At 36.1% G+C, this 16,002-nt stretch overlaps 1 protein-coding gene across 9 annotated transcripts in view; it reads right to left on the reverse strand.

The window, feature by feature from the left end:
* ZZZ3 (zinc finger ZZ-type containing 3) overlaps positions 1-16,002 on the reverse strand; it is a 120,251-nt gene that overhangs the window by 1,447 nt on the left and 102,802 nt on the right. For 7 of the 9 annotated variants that reach the window (XM_045064737.1, XM_045064734.1, XM_045064733.1 and 4 more), the window contains 8 exons: positions 14,380-14,527; positions 14,180-14,295; positions 13,249-13,320; positions 12,131-12,232; positions 11,406-11,501; positions 8,768-8,920; positions 3,268-3,402; positions 149-249 (listed from right to left, as the gene is read on the reverse strand). In XM_045064737.1, coding sequence (XP_044920672.1) covers positions 149-249; positions 3,268-3,402; positions 8,768-8,920; positions 11,406-11,501; positions 12,131-12,232; positions 13,249-13,320; positions 14,180-14,295; positions 14,380-14,527 — 923 coding nt within the window. The remainder of the gene's footprint in view (positions 1-148; positions 250-3,267; positions 3,403-8,767; positions 8,921-11,405; positions 11,502-12,130; positions 12,233-13,248; positions 13,321-14,179; positions 14,296-14,379; positions 14,528-16,002) is intronic. The other 2 variants (XM_045064735.1, XM_045064736.1) reach the window with 2 other exon arrangements.

A 16,002-nucleotide genomic window follows, 5' to 3' on the forward strand; every position in this document is an offset into this window, starting at 1 on the left:
TAATTCAAGAAAACTTCTTAATTGCCTAGGACAACAAGGTTTAATCCACTAAATGTTGTCATTCTCTAAGTAGTTTGGAAATCAAATTCACTAGCGGCTGAAAAGCTCTATGTCAAAGTGTGAGACCCATCATAAAGAAAACACTTACCAGTCTGAACAAGAATCACAGAAATCCAATGACATTTCTGGAGGACAATCCTGGCAGTGCCACCGAACTCCCTGGATAGGTTCTATGCCACAGTTATCACACTGTAAAAGTTTCAGAGAGAAAAAATATTAAGCTACACTGTTTCAAAGCCTCTTTTTTCCTGCTGGGAAACACATAATGTACATAAAAACATCTCCTCTTTCCCCATGCACTAGACAGTAGCATAACACAAAAATCGTTGTAAATCAGATACAATTTCTAGCAAACTAGTAGCAATTCCACCCATTCAAGATGGATGTACAGGTGGGTGACACATACATTATAATAACTTCGGGCTAACCTTGAATATGCTTTAATTTACTTTTTATTTTTATTTATTTTTTTAAGGTGTGGTTAGTCATTCAGTTCTTTTATTTTTTTAAATTTTGTTCATTTATTTGACACAGAGAGAGAGAGAGAGGAGAACAAGCAGGGGTAGAAGAAGGCAGAGGGAGAAGGAGAAGTAGGCGCCCTGCTGAGCACGGAGCCTGATGTGGGGCTCGATCCCAGGAGCCTGGGATCATGACCTGAGCCAAAGGCAGATGCTTAACCGACTGAGACACCAAGGCACCCCTAATTTGCTTTTTAAAATTTTTTAAAGTTTTTTATTTTAATTCCAGTATAGTTATATGGAGTGTTCTATTAGTTTCAGGTGTAAAATACAGTGATGCAACAATTCTATACATTACTCAGTGCTCATCATGCGAAGTGTACTCTTTAACTCACTTTTTAAAATTTTAAGTAAGTCACTTGCAAATGTGGACATTTTATTAATAACTCTTTACTTTAAAGGGACCTCAGACCAGTGTACAATGACTGTAATTGAAAACCACTGATTTGGGCACCGGGGTGGCTCAGTGGGTTAAGCCTCTGCCTTCGGCTCAAGTGATGATCTCAGGGTCCTGGGATCAAGCCCCGAGTCGGGCTCTCTGCTCAGCAGGGAGCCTGTTTCCCCTCTCACTCTCTGCCTGACTCTCTGCCTACTTGTGATCTCTCTCTCTCTGCCAAATAAAAAAAAAAAAACACCACTGATTTAATGCCATAGTTAAAACTATACAAATATATTACAGAACTACTGAACAAGCTATCATTTGTGAACCCAGGTAAACACAAAGGTATTCTCTATACTTTTATCTTGCTGAATTATTCTCCAAAGCCTGATGATCCTAATAACCAAAGCCCATCATAAAGAAAAGGCAGATCTAACTCTTTCCCTGTGTGGTGGCATCCTGGTAGTCCTCAGTCTCTACTGAACAATTCTGGAAATAAATCTCATTTCTAGTTTCTCTAGGCCAACTAGAGCGGCTGATAGATAAGTAAACAAGCCACAGCTGGGTCTTACAGCATAATTTTGAGAAGCCGGGTTATGGAAAGACCAAGAGAAAAAATCATTTAATATAGTCTGGCTAATGGCCATACTGGAAGTTCAGAAGTATAATAATTTTAAGTTTCTGTGTATCAGTCACAGCACATATTGGTATGTTTATGTAACCACTACAAGCAATTCTATAGTTCTTGGTCTCGTTTTACTTCCTCCAATCTCATCAAATATAGTTAATTCTAAAGCCAAAAGTGTTCTCAAACTTGTCAATCTCTCTCGATTTCCACAGCCACCAATCAAGCCCAGGACAATTTCATCTTTTGCCTTAATTACCAGGAGAGTCTCTAGCCAGTCTCCCTGCCTCCAGCCTTGCCTTCTTATCCATTCTCCATACTAAGTCCAGAATGATCATCCTCTCCATCACTTAATTTTTTTCAATTACATAAATAACACACATGAATACATTACTGTTTGTAAATTTTAACAATACAGTTGTCAGAGATTATCCACTCTAACACCCCTGGCTTCCTAAAGATTATCAATACTAATAGTATAAGTAATAGGAAAGATTTTTCTGAAATGTAAATTTCATATTACCTGCTGCCTAAACTCCTTCAATGGTTCCCCAACCCTTTAAGGAAAGTTAAACTCCTCTGCAAATTTCCAAGGCACCTCAATAGCCTCACTACTCTCCAGTATGCTCTCTAGTCATAGTGAGCTATTTTACTAATTTAACTAAATTCTTTATGAGAAGAAAACAGAATGACAGAAACTAAGTCCATCTTGTTCACTACTTAGTCCCTAACACTTAAGCAAAGTGTCTTGAACATAACTGGTATTTCAAAATTGGTTGGAATGAATGGATGTACTTCAACTAGCCTGAAAAAGGAAAAGAAATTTCTCATCTATGAACAATAGCAACAAAAAGAGAAATAGCTCTGACAGATGAAAGGACAAAGAAAATCTCTCCCCTTCTCTCTCTCTCTCTCTCACACACACACACACACACACACACACACACACACACACACACACACACGATGGGAGTATTATTCAGCCACAAAACAGAAAGAACTCTTGTCATCTGTGATAACATGGATGAGAAAGTAGAGGACATTTTGCTAAGTAAAATAAACCACAGAAAGGAACATGTGCTCACTTACATAAGTGAACACTATATACACCCTCACTTATATAAGAAAACAAAAAACTCAAACTCATAGAAGCAGAGAGGAGAATGGTGGTTGCCCAGGGTTGGGAGATGGGAGAAATGGAGAGATGTTAGTCAAGTGATACGAATTTTCAATTATAAGCTAAGTAAATTCTGAGGATCTAAGGTACAGCATGGGATTAATAATCAGTATATATACTTGGAATTTGCTAAAGGAGTATATATTAAGTGTTGTCACCACACACATACAAATATGAGATAATATTTTTGTACTTAAAACTGTGTACACCTTCAATATATACAATTTCTGTCAATTATATCTCAGTAAAGATGGGAGTAAGAAAGAGAAATAGCTAGACAAAAACATCTCATATTTTACCTCAAAATATAGATGCTTCTATGTTTGTCTTCTTTCCACTGAATCATAAACCTATTCAAGTACCTAATACACTATAGTTAAATGAATAGGACTAGAACTAAACTTTTACTTTTATCTGTGTGCTGGGAAGTCTGGAATTTAAAACTCCAGAATCTATCTTAAATATCTCTTATCACCCTTTTAAAATTTGAATAAACAGTAGAATTTACCTTGAAGCCCACATGTTGTACAAATCCACTTTCAGCTTGCATCTGCTGGAGTTTCTGCTTCTTTAACTTTTTAAACTGTAATAGTTCCTTATATTCAGGTAAATTCCTATACACAATAGGAATACTTTCTTCATCCTAATAAAGAATAAAAGAGAAAACAAAAATGTTTGATAATTAAAATTAACTGAGTACAAGAAATACTGACACAGAGGTGCTTGGGTGGCTCAGTCAGTTGAGCATCTGGCTTCAGCTCAGGTAATGATCCCGGCGGTCCTGGAATCAAGCCCCAGATCAGGCTCCCTGCTTCTCTCTCTCTCTCTCGTACTTCCCCAGCTTCTGCTTTCTCAAATAAATAGTCTTAAAGAAAGAAAGAAAGAAAGAAAGAAAGAAAGAAAGAAAGACAGACATAGGTATTTTTTTCTATTAACAAAATGTTTTTTACTTTTAAGATACCTCACCTTAAAGACTCATAAAAAATTAGTCTGCTTTTAGCAATATTTTAGACTAATATTTTTGGAGGGCTTTTTTTTTTTTTTTAAATCTTTATTTATTTGAGGTGGTGGAGTAGCACAGGGAGAAGGAGAAAGGGTTCCAAGCAGGTTCCACACTGGGCAGAGAGCCTGATGTGGGGCTTGCTCTTACAAGCCCGAGATCACAACTTGAGCCGAAACCAAGCACTGGCCTCTTAACAGACTGTGGAGGGCTTCTTAATGCAACAGTAATATTGAGTTGTAGTAGGCCACCTAACAAAGTACCAGAGGATGATTCCCATCTCTGTTACACATTAATGCAGACTCAACCCCATTCCAACACATTAATGGCTATCTGAGATACTCCTTATAATCTACTTCTACCTGATCTGCAGGAAGCTCCTCTTCTCTAAAAGACTTTTATGCTTCCTCAAATAAATGTATTATTTTCTAAACAATGAGCAAACGAATCTCTGCTCTGCAGTGCCAATGACCAAGTCAGTACATTCCTGTCTTACCCAAGGGGATAAACTAAATTACAAAAGATGATTATTCAGAATAGAGTATAAAAAACAGAATACTAAAAACAACAAAAAGATATGAAGCTGAAGTTGACAGACCAATCACTAACTGCTTCTGACTTTTTCTCCCAATTTATTTGCGCTCTGCCCATCAATGCTCCATTTCTTTTCCTTTGCTACCTCATGACTGATCCCATGGTCACTAATTTCCACAATGTTCCTGTAACCATCTCCAATTCCCTGACCACATCCACATTCTATCAGTTCTGATCCAGACAACTCCTACCCCTCCCATTCCTCCTATTCCTCATGTTAGGTAATACTAACTACAGTGTTTCTTTTATGTCAAGGAAACTGGTGTTTACAGAAATGATAACATTTACATAAGGTCACATAGTTAACTAGTTGCAAAGTCAGGTAACTCAAACCCAGATTTTCCTCAATATTTAACTAACTCTTTATACACAAAGCAGCCTAAGGCCTAAATCCAAGAGTTATTCTTAATTTTTCACTCTTTTATCTAATCCATCAAAATCTGTCACTACTTAATACTTTATAAAATCTTTCAGGGGTGCCTGGGTGGCTTAGTCACTTAAGCGTCTGCCTTCAGCCCTGGTCATGATCCCAGGGTCCTGGAATTGAGTCCTACATTGGGCTCACTGCTCCATGGGGGCCTGCTTCTCCCTCTCCCTCTGCCTGTTGCTCCCCCTGCTTGTTCTCTCTGTCAAATAAATTAATAAAATCCTTAAAAAACATAATAATATCTTTCAAATTGCTCCTCTAGAGTATTCACTCTTTCCGCAAGCCCCACAATGGCTTAAAATCTCCCAATGACTTCCTACCTACCTACAGAGACAACTCCCAAGTCCTCAGCTAACAAAAGATTCTTTATAATCTCACACTACCTTTCACCCATTTCAAGTTCTTGTCAATTAAAGATGTTAAATTACCTACCTATGTCAGTACTGAGGATGACAACGTAAGTAATGTAATAAATACAATGTGGCCTAACTAAATAATAGGGTAAGAAATCTTATAATGAAATTTATTAAATTCAGATATATTTTAAGCAAATACAGAATAAAAACTGCCAAATTTTTTAATTTGCATTTTAGGTCTAAGGATACTATTAAATTTGGCCAATAAGACTAAGAAAAGGTAGGGACGCCTGGGTGGCTCAGTGGGTTAAGCCGCTGCCTTCGGCTCGGGTCATGATCTCAGGGTCCTGGGATCAAGTCCCGCATCGGGCTCTCTGCTCAGCAGGGAGCCTGCTTCCCTCTCTCTCTCTCTGCCTGCCTCTCCATCTGCTTGTGATTTCTCTCTGTCAAATAAATAAATAAAATCTTTAAAAAAAAAAGGGGGGGGGAGGCTCAGTGGGTTAAGCCGCTGCCTTTGGCTCAGGTCATGATCTCAGGGTCCTGGGATCGAGTCCCGCATCGGGCTCTCTGCTCAGCAGGGAGCCTGCTTCCTCCTCTCTCTCTGCCTGCCTCTCTGCCTACTTGTAATCTCTCTCTGTCGAATAAATAAATAAAAATCTTAAAAAAAAAAAAAAAAAAAGACTAAGAAAAGGTAAATCACCTCATAGCCAGCAGGATGGCTACTAGCCAAAGGGGGGAAAAAAAAAAGAAGAATAAAACAACAAGCGTTGGCAAGGATGCAGAGAAACCGAAACCTTTGTGCACTGCTGGTAAGTAAAATGTTGCAGCCACTACAGAACACAGTATGGCAGTTCCTCAAAACTTAAATGGAGAATTAACATATGGATCCAGCAATTCTACTTCGGTATATACCCAAAAGAACTGAATGCAGGGACTCTTAACAGCTATTTGTACACCTATGTTCATGGCAGCATTATTCACAATAGCCAAAAGATGAAAGCAAAACGTACCACTGACAGATGAACCAATAAACAAAACGTATATACATACCCCAAAATATTATTCAGCTTTAAAAAGAACAATGATACATGTTATGAGATGGAGGAATCTTGAATACATTATGTTAAGTGACATAAGCCAGCCAAAAAGGACAAAACCTGCATGATTCTGAGGTACCCAGAGTAACCAAATTCATCGAAACAAAGTAGAATGGTAGCTGCCAGACACTGGGAGGAGGCAATGGGGAGGTGCTGTTAAATGGTTCTGAAGTTTCAGTTTTCCAGGAATTAAAGAGTTCTGGGGACTGGTTGCACAAAAATGTCAGTGTACTTAACACTACTGAACTATTCACTTAATCTAGTCAAGATGGTAAATTAAAGGTTGTTATGTATTTATCACAATTAAAATTTTTTTTAAATACCCATAAACAGAGCTCCTTGTTATAATTATTTTCAAGTTTGCTTAAAGGGGAAATACTATGACTAATTTCATATGAGGCTAAAATAGTGTACAGATTTAAAAGTGTATGGAAGTACATACATGTAATCATAATCTCTCTCTAGATAATGCCTTTCTGAAGAGAACTGAAATCTGTAAATTTTACCACTAGTAACTTCATAAATATACATTTGAATAGCTATTTCAAAATAATTAGACTGATTTAAACTGGTTCTCATTTTAAAATAAATAAATTAATTAATTAAATCAACCAAACAAAAGTTAAATCAAATTCAATCTACTACATATATTAATCTACTCCTCACCTGGCTCAATTTTGTTCATCCTTTAATGCCAACCTACCACTTCTTTTGAGTTCCTCCACTTAAACTCCAAATCTAAATAAAGTACTTCATTTTCTTTTTTTATAAAGTACATGGAGCCCAACAAGGGACCTGAACTGACAACACTGGGATTAAGACCTGAGCTTAAGATCAAGAGTTGGATGCTTAACCAACTGCACCACTCAGGTGCCCCTCAATCATTTTAAAAATAAGAAAATAAAGGGAACAATCAAGCAGTTATACTGCCTTTTCCATATGTACCTTCAGGTAATCAAAAGTTGATGAAGAGGGAGTTACTTCACAGAATAGTCTCTCAAATAAATAATGAGGAAATGAAAGACTATCACTATTTTATAACATCAAATGAATTAATGAATCTACTATGTCCGAAAAACAAAAAGACAAACAGATTGATGAAAGTACTCATTAAGTAGTCCTGTTTGCCCTAACAAACAAATCTGACCTCTAAGTGCTGGGACAGAGCCCCGAGTCCAGGCTCCCTGCTCAGCGGGCAGTCCGCTTCTCCCTCTTCCTCTGCCCTTACCCTGGCTTGTGCTCTCTCTCAAACAAATAAATGTAAAGAAAAAATTTTGTAAAGATTTTATTTATTTGACAGAGACACAGTGAGAGAGGGAACAGAAACAGGGGGCATGGGGAGGGAGAAGCAGGCTTCCCGCTGAGCAGGGAGTCCAATGCGGGGATTGATCCCAATACCAGGGGATCATGACCTGAGCCAAAAGCAGATGCCCAACAACTAAGCCACCCAGGTGCCCCAATAAATAAAATTTTACCAAAAAATAAAAAATAAATAAATAAAAAATTTAAAAAGTCTGACTCTTGGTTTTGGCTTAAGTTGTGATCTCAGGGTTATGAGATCGAGCCTGGCATCAGGCTCTATGCTCAGCATGGAATCTACTTAAAACTCTCCCACTCAGCTCCTACACCCTGTGCTCATGCTCTCCCTCCTATCCCACTTCTCTCTTTCAAATAAATAAGTCTTAAAAAACAATATAAAAAACAAATCTGAATCTGGCCAATTATCTAGACCTACTTTCAATTTATAGAAAATCCAGGGAGCAGAAAAACAGAATTTCTAAGTGACACCAATTATCTAGACCTACTATCAATTTACAAAAAATTCAGGGAATAGAAAGACAGAAGAGATGACAACAAGGAGAAGCAAACAAAATATACACAGTGGTAAATTCTAATGACCGACTTTTTCAACAAAAAAGTCCTAAGAGAAAAGGGTGGTGGGAAGGGAAGGAGAAAAGGAGGAAATCTATTGTAATTTATGACTGGGGAAATGTGAACTGAGCACATGTTTGATCGTATAAAGAATTACCTTTTTATAAACATGGTAATAATATTCTGTTATGTCTGGGACTTGCTCCAAAATAACCCAGGATGGAAGTGGGTAAGAAATACAGATGAAAATAAGATTGCAACAAGCTAGTAACTATTGAAGTTGGGTGACAGATGCATGTGGGTTCATTATACTATTCTATTTTTGCATATATTCAAAAAATTTCTTTTATTATTATATATAGTACATATATATTTCATTATACTATTCTATTTTTTGCATGTTTTTAAGTTTCCTCTCATTTACATGTTATATCTAAATATATAATGATATATATTATTAATATATAATAATTTAACGATGTATTTTTTTTTTTAAAACAATACATTGTTTTTTAAAAAGCCCATAAATCTGACTGGCAATTAAAAGAAACCAACATTCTCTGAAGGGTAGGAATAATTTAAAAATTCTGGTGCTCTCATTCTGTACCCTGATCTGAATAACACATAGATAAATATTCATTTTATATAAATAGGTAACTTACTGATGCCTCTTCAACAGCAGTGCTCATGTGGCTATGAAAACAGGATCGGTCATCATCTTCATCCATATATACTGGTGGTTCATGGGAAGTCATGAAAGTGGAAGGTTTAAAGAGATGCTTATTAAGGGGGTGCTGTCGTCTGCTTGTTGAAGACTAAGAAAAAAAAATTTTTAATTGAGACATTGGAAAATCATGAAAAGAATCAAAGATGCTCAAATATAACTATTACTTCCCTCCAAGTCTATTAAAAGGATTTCAGCTCTATTCTTCAGCATAGTCTTATGTGGTTGTTTTTTTTTTTTCTATATTACCTAGAATTTTAAAAGCACAACTAGATTAAAAAAAAATGTAGGGGGAATATCCCAACAACAGTACAACAGATCACGTGCTATCTAGCTTGTATATGGATCCCCAGCATTGATCATACTCTTGATACTCAAATGCTGAACACTCCTCTTACAGACATCTTACAGAAGATCAGGGAGGATGACACAGCCTAAGCCAGATATAAACAATCAAGTAAAAAACACTTCCACAACACGACGAATGTCTAAAAATCCTATCTAACACTGTTAGGCGTCTGTACGTCAATGTCATCTAATCCTCACAGCACTCCTCTATCACCTCTAATTTAAAGATGGAGGTTACGTTTCTTGTTCAGGGTGCTGCAGCTAATAGTGGTAGAACCAAGATTACAAACTAAGCCTGTGAGGGACCAAAGCCCTCACTCTCAAACCACTGTATAGACTGCCTCTCTTCACAGACAGTACAGCCACAAAGAATAACCTCAGCTACTGGCAGAACCATCATTTCACTGTTCCAAAACTCAAACTCTAACCATGGGAAAGAATCGCTGTGTCAGTGGCTGGGCTACACTGCTATAATTAAAATGCTAACTTAAAAGTCAGTGCACCCAAAGGAGGGAACACATTTAGGTTTCTTTCTTTCCTTTTTTTTTTTTAATAAGATTTTAAAAATTTATTTCATGGACAGAAATCACAAGCAGGCAGAGAGGGGGAAGCAGGCTCCCCGCTGAGCAAAGAGCCCGATGCGGGGCTCAATCCCAGGACCCTGGTATCATGACCCGAGCCAAAGGCAGAGGCTTTAACCCACTGAGTCACCCAGGCGCCCCAACATTTAGGTTTCTTTAGTATTCCTTTATCATTCCTAGTCTTAGCTGTGAAAATATAAGGTGTCCAACACATCTAAAGTTAACTTGGAAATTAACCATCAAAATTAGAGCTGTTGAATTAAATATCAAGGTTCCAACATTCCAAAGTTACAAGATGAACTCTACATATTTGATACAAGTAATGCTATATTGGGGGGAATCCAAAATATTTATATCAACTGACAAATTAAAACAAGCTTCCAAAACTTGGTAAAAAGATGATAAACAAAACTTGTAAAACATGGAGCTGTACAGACAATATTCTTAATGTAAAATCACATAAAACAATAAGGAAGCCATAATAGAGAAGGGTTAAGAGCATCAGATACGCCTTTACCTTCTCATGTGAAGGGTGGCAGTGGTGGTGGAGAGGAAATAGCAGGAAATAAAAGAGGCCATTTGTGTGCTTTAGTTTTTGCAATTAAAGCAAAATACTGGCTACAGTTTGATGCAGTGGTCTATGCAGGAGAAGGTAACAGCTTTTTCACTGTAAAGAGTAGCAGAGAATAGTAGAAAAGGCCTGGGATCAGAATCAGAGATCAGTGGTTCTTAGACTCAACTGACTCCATTTACCTTAAGGCCTAGCTGGTTTTTTTTATTTTGGTTTGGTTTGTTTAAGGCTATATTTTAAAGTAATCTCTATACCTAACAAGGGGCTCAAACTCACAACCCTGCGATCAAGTCACATGCTCTACCTGCTGAGCCAGCCAGGTCTGCTGAGGCCTAGTTTTCTCATCTATAAAAACATTGTAAGGGCGCCTGGGTGGCTTAGTCAGCTAAGTGTCCGAATCCTGCTTTCAGCTCAGATCATGATCTCAGGATTGTAGGATCGATCCCCATGTCAGGCTCCAGGCTGGGCATGAAACCTGCTTGGGATCCTCTCTCTCTCTCTCCCTCCCTCTCTGCCCCAACCCCCCTTCTCCCTCTTCCCCATTTTAATTAAAATTTTAAAAGGGGGGGAGGGCTTTAGAACAGTACCTGACATAGCTTTATTCTGTTATTGAATGTTTTAACTATTATTAGTAAAGTGCAAGTGAAAGTGGTAATACCACCTACAATTCTAGAGTTATAGTGAGGATTAAATAGTGTATTTTAATAAACATTTCTATTTTTGTATTTATGTAGCATATCTAAAAACAGAAACTCATTGTGTTTAATGAAGAGTCAAATACCCTAAAATTTTTAACATCACAAAGGACTTTCTGATATACATTTAATCTACATCTTTCAAGTATTTCTAAGAAAATAATGAACATAAAGGTCATTCGATTTCATGGAGTAGCAATAACAGAATCCTACCCTGTGTCCATGACCAGTATAACAAAATGATTAGAGTAAGTCAGATTTTAAAAATAAAACAACTTTGTTCTGATAAATGCCTACACTTTTACACAGCATTCTAACTTTAAATTTAATCTAAAGTCTAAAGTTTACTTTCTCTAATTTTTTTTTTTTTTTTTTTTTTACCTTTTTGGAGTATATATATAAGTTTGGTGTTCTGCCTGGGACTGGAATGCCAGCTTTAGTTAGTTTTATGAAATATTTCTGCACTCGGCTAGCAACCTGAGGAAATATGACAAGTCATTTAACATAATCACAAGACATGTAATACCTCAATATTTTTCTAAAATTAAAATATACCTGTGTATCTTAATGAATGCTGACAACTTAAAATTTATCATAAATCTAGAAATAATTTTAAACTGCCAACAAACACAGTTATATTTTAAAATCTAGAGCAAAAAAATCATTAAAGTACAGGAAATATGTTTGACTCCAAAGCCAAATACATATTTTCTACTAATGAATGCTTATGCTCATACCATTAAAAATACATCTATTAACCTCAATGATAATGTGAAAAAAACTGATAGATTTCTTTTTTAGAAAGACAAAGAATACTTCCTATATATGTTACAAATCTATCAGCATAGTCTAACCAGAAAGTATACAACTCACTAAACATTCAAGAGACACTAAGTTACATTACATTCTAATGTTTCAGTAGTGACTGAAACAGAATTATCTCAAGCGGTTTCAGAAATTTAAAAAAATAAAATAAAAAAATAGAAAACTGTATTACAGCATTGTGTAGCTAAAAAATGATGTAGCAGATTTGATGTCAGCTGCACTATCTTTCACCAAAAAACTATCAAAACCTGCCAAAAATATGGGACCATCTCCTCAATTACCTGTTTGGCTGTCCTATTACCCAGTTCATCTGCTATCTTCTGCCAGCGTCGAGATTCTACTTCTTCAGGAGGGTATTTCAGGAGTAGCTGTTCAAGCTTTTTCTAAGAAACAGAAGACCAAATTTAAGAAAGTTTAATACTGAATGCCATAAATAAATATATTTACATAAATTAATAAATACATTCACACTTCCTTTTCAACTATCTCCCTCCCCAAATTTTGGGGTTAGGTTACTAGAAATCCTCGTAGTAGGAAAAATTTCCATTAAGGAAATTAAGACTTCACAGGAAAAATGAGATTAGAGAATAAATCTATGGAAAACCTTGTAAGATTTTCTATTCACTTAAGTAAAAACACAGTACCTGCCCCAAATTTAATTAATACTTTATACATCTTAATGATTTCCACTGACCATCTTTTCTTGCTAGACTATGTATGGGTTTGCCCCTATAGATTTGACAAAAATATCTAAATTCATTCGGATTTAGACAGAACATTTAAAGGGACTTTTCCCTCCTTTCCACATGTGGTGTTCCATTCAAATATCTGATTTTTAAATTCTTACTTATCCCCTAAATTGTCCCACAGTTCTGAAGATACAGAATAATCTGGATGCTTGAAATGAATTTCCTAAATTTTCTCATAAACTGCTGAACTCATTATAGCTCTGGAGTTAATCCTTGTATGAAAAAGAGATGTGTCTCAAACCTTACCCATGAATAATCCTAGCCACATGCCAAACCGTAACAGAATACTCTGCCGTGGCTTTGTCAGCTTCCCTCCATAATAAAAACAAGAATTCACTTTGACACACTGCTTTATGTGGCCCCAGGTCTTTCTCTCCTTCAAAGCTATATTATGAACACTTTATTCCACCCATTTCACTCTTTTTCAATCCCCTTCCTATAACCCAGACTCCTTCTTTAAAAATCATCCTCAATTCATATATTCTCAGAATCCAAAATTCTTGAAGTGTGGAAAAAAAGTATACAGGTATAAGTTTAATATTTTCAGTTCTTAATTAAGAAGGATCATCTACAACAATATACACTTTAGTCATAATCTGGACTCTAATCTGAACCTTTTTTCTTTAACCTACACAATTTAGAAACATTACCTGTTCTTCAACAGTCCACAGTTGGTTAAATGTTTCAGGTTTGGTATCATCACAAAGGCGTCCTCTTATCATCTGTATATAAAATAGGGCTTTTGTCAAAAATAACAAAGACTACCATTTGATTGTAGCTAACGAAAACACATCTTACATTTTTTTAAAAGATTTTATTTATTTGAGAGAAAGAGAGCACAAGCAGGGAGAGCAGCAGAGGGAGAAGGGAAGAAGGCTCCCTGTTGAGCAAATAGCCCAGCGTGGGGCTCAATCCCAGGACTCTGGGGTCATGACCTGAGCCAAAGGCAGGTCTTAACTAACAAAGCTATCAGACCCCCCCATATCATGGAATTTTTAAAATTAATTTCAAAATATTTTAGTAAATTTATTATTTAATGTGTATTTTAAAATTGTTTACAAAATGTTTTCACCTTCCTTTATTTCACTTGGATTTTATACTCCTAGCAATCCTATAATACAGATGACAGCAACTTCATCTTAAAGAAAAGGAAACGTTACTCTTCCATTCTGAACCCACCCTAACTACTAGTGGCAAGCCAGGACTCAAATTCTGGTTAAAAAACACTGCACAGACCTCTTATTTTTAGGATAAAAGGGTACATGTCACACACTGTAGGGACTATGTTACATGCACTACTCATTTAATCCTCACATAACTCTACAACACAGGTAATATTAATCCCATTTCATACAAAACAAAACTGCAGCTTGGAGGCTTTAATATAAATGTCAACTGACATTCCACAGCTAGTAAGTGGCAGAGCTGGGATTCCAACCCAGATTTCTCTTAACTTCAAAGTTCATGTCCCCACTATCTTCAATGAAAGACTGCTTAAATTTTAAGAATATAAACCAGGAAATGTTAAAATAGTTTGTCTATAGTTCCAATTTTCCTGCTCCAAAGCTTTATACTGTTTACCTGAGGACGACTGTTTGAGCCTTCAGGACCATCACTCAAAGGCAACATAGAATATGAAAGGGACTCTCCATCCTTCTTAGGATCTAAAGGACTTTTTGGTCTGGCAGGTAAACCTACTAAAAAGAAGACCATGTATAGGATTACCAAAGTGAGACTGCCAGATACTTCTCTATTTAAATTCTTACCATGTAATTTCTTACCTTTATCGAAAACTAGCTTAACTCTCCTAGTATGTCTTTTACGATTTTTAAATTCTCTTTCAAAGTTCCCAAGGCTATTGGTATATTGGTCCCATACAATCTCGGGCAACTGAACAACTCTCTGTGGATATGGAAGCCCTATATCAGCCTGGGAGAAAAAAAATAAAGTGACAGTCTGAATTTAATTCAAAATTATCTATTACAGCCGAATTTTCAGAGGACTCCAAATCCAAATTATCATCACCTAGGCATTTCTGTTCACTGTTTGAATCCAACACCCAATTAAGTTAATACAGTCTTAACATTAAAGAGTAAAATGATAGCAAGTAGAAGAAGAATGAATTTGATAAGACATAAGCACTATTTTTAGATATAGCTTTAAAGCTGAACTATATAGAATACTGCACTTTGTAACTAATACACTTAAAACATAAATAACCAAGAGAGGTTTTACCTTTAAGAAGAGCATATGAAATGTGTCTGACTGCAAAAGACGAGACTTGACACATAGAACTCATTTTAAATATACCCCCATGTTCATGACTTATTCATAAAACAATTACTTTCACATATATAATTCTTATCACATATACAAAAAATTATGACATCCTGAGTATCAAAACTACACACTGAATCAACTTGGAATTCAGTTACTTAACCAACCATCTTTAGAGATGTCATTAGTTGTCTTAATTACTAAAATCAGATTATAATAAATATCTTTAGATAGGGATCTGGGTTACATAATGGGTTTATATTTTTTGTCAAGAACTCGCAGAATGGTAGGACCCTGAGATCATGACCTGAGCTGAAGGCAGAGGCTTAACTCACTGAGCCACCCAAGCGCCCCTCAGAATTCTTAATTTTTATTTTGCTTATGATATATTATCACCATCATCATAATAGTACACAGCTTAGACTGGCTCAACTTTTGCATAAGACTCTCTTTTAAAATAGTAACAGTAATATCAAAGGATGCGAGTAAGCCTTAAATGTTCCTTGCATTCTACATACCAATACATACCACAAGTTTCCTTAATTTCAATTAGGAGTTTTTAAATGTCCACTTAAACAAACAAATCACATGTCAACAACTTAATTAGTACCGTAAACCTAAAGAAATAAGTAAATTAAGTACATATGGTACCTAATTTACAATGGTTCAATTTAGGATTTTTCAACTTTACAATGGTGCAAAAGTGACACATACAGTAGAAACCATGTTTCAAATTTTGAATTTTGATCTCTTCCCAGGGTAGTGATATGTAGTACAATACTCCGTCGTGCTGCTAGGCAGTAGCAGCAAGCCACAGCTCCTGGTTAGTCATGGGATCATAAAGGTAAAAAACCTATACGCTGACAACTACTCTGTACCCATACAACCATCCTTCTTAAAACTTTCAGTGTAGTACTCAATGAATTACATGAGATATTCCACACTTTATTATAAAACAGGCTTTGTGTCAGATGATTTTGCCCAACTGGAGGTTAATGTTAAGCGTTCAAAGAACCTTTATGGTGAGCTATAAGCTATGATGTTCAGTAGGTTAGGTGTATTAAATGCATTTTAATTTACGGTATTTTCTACTTAAGACGGGTTTATCAGGACATAACCCATCATTA

This window comes from Mustela putorius, unplaced genomic scaffold, assembly GCF_011764305.1.
Source record: "Mustela putorius furo isolate JIRA1106 unplaced genomic scaffold, ASM1176430v1.1 tig00003853_pilon_pilon_pilon, whole genome shotgun sequence".
In the NCBI taxonomy this organism is placed as follows: domain Eukaryota; kingdom Metazoa; phylum Chordata; class Mammalia; order Carnivora; family Mustelidae; genus Mustela; species Mustela putorius.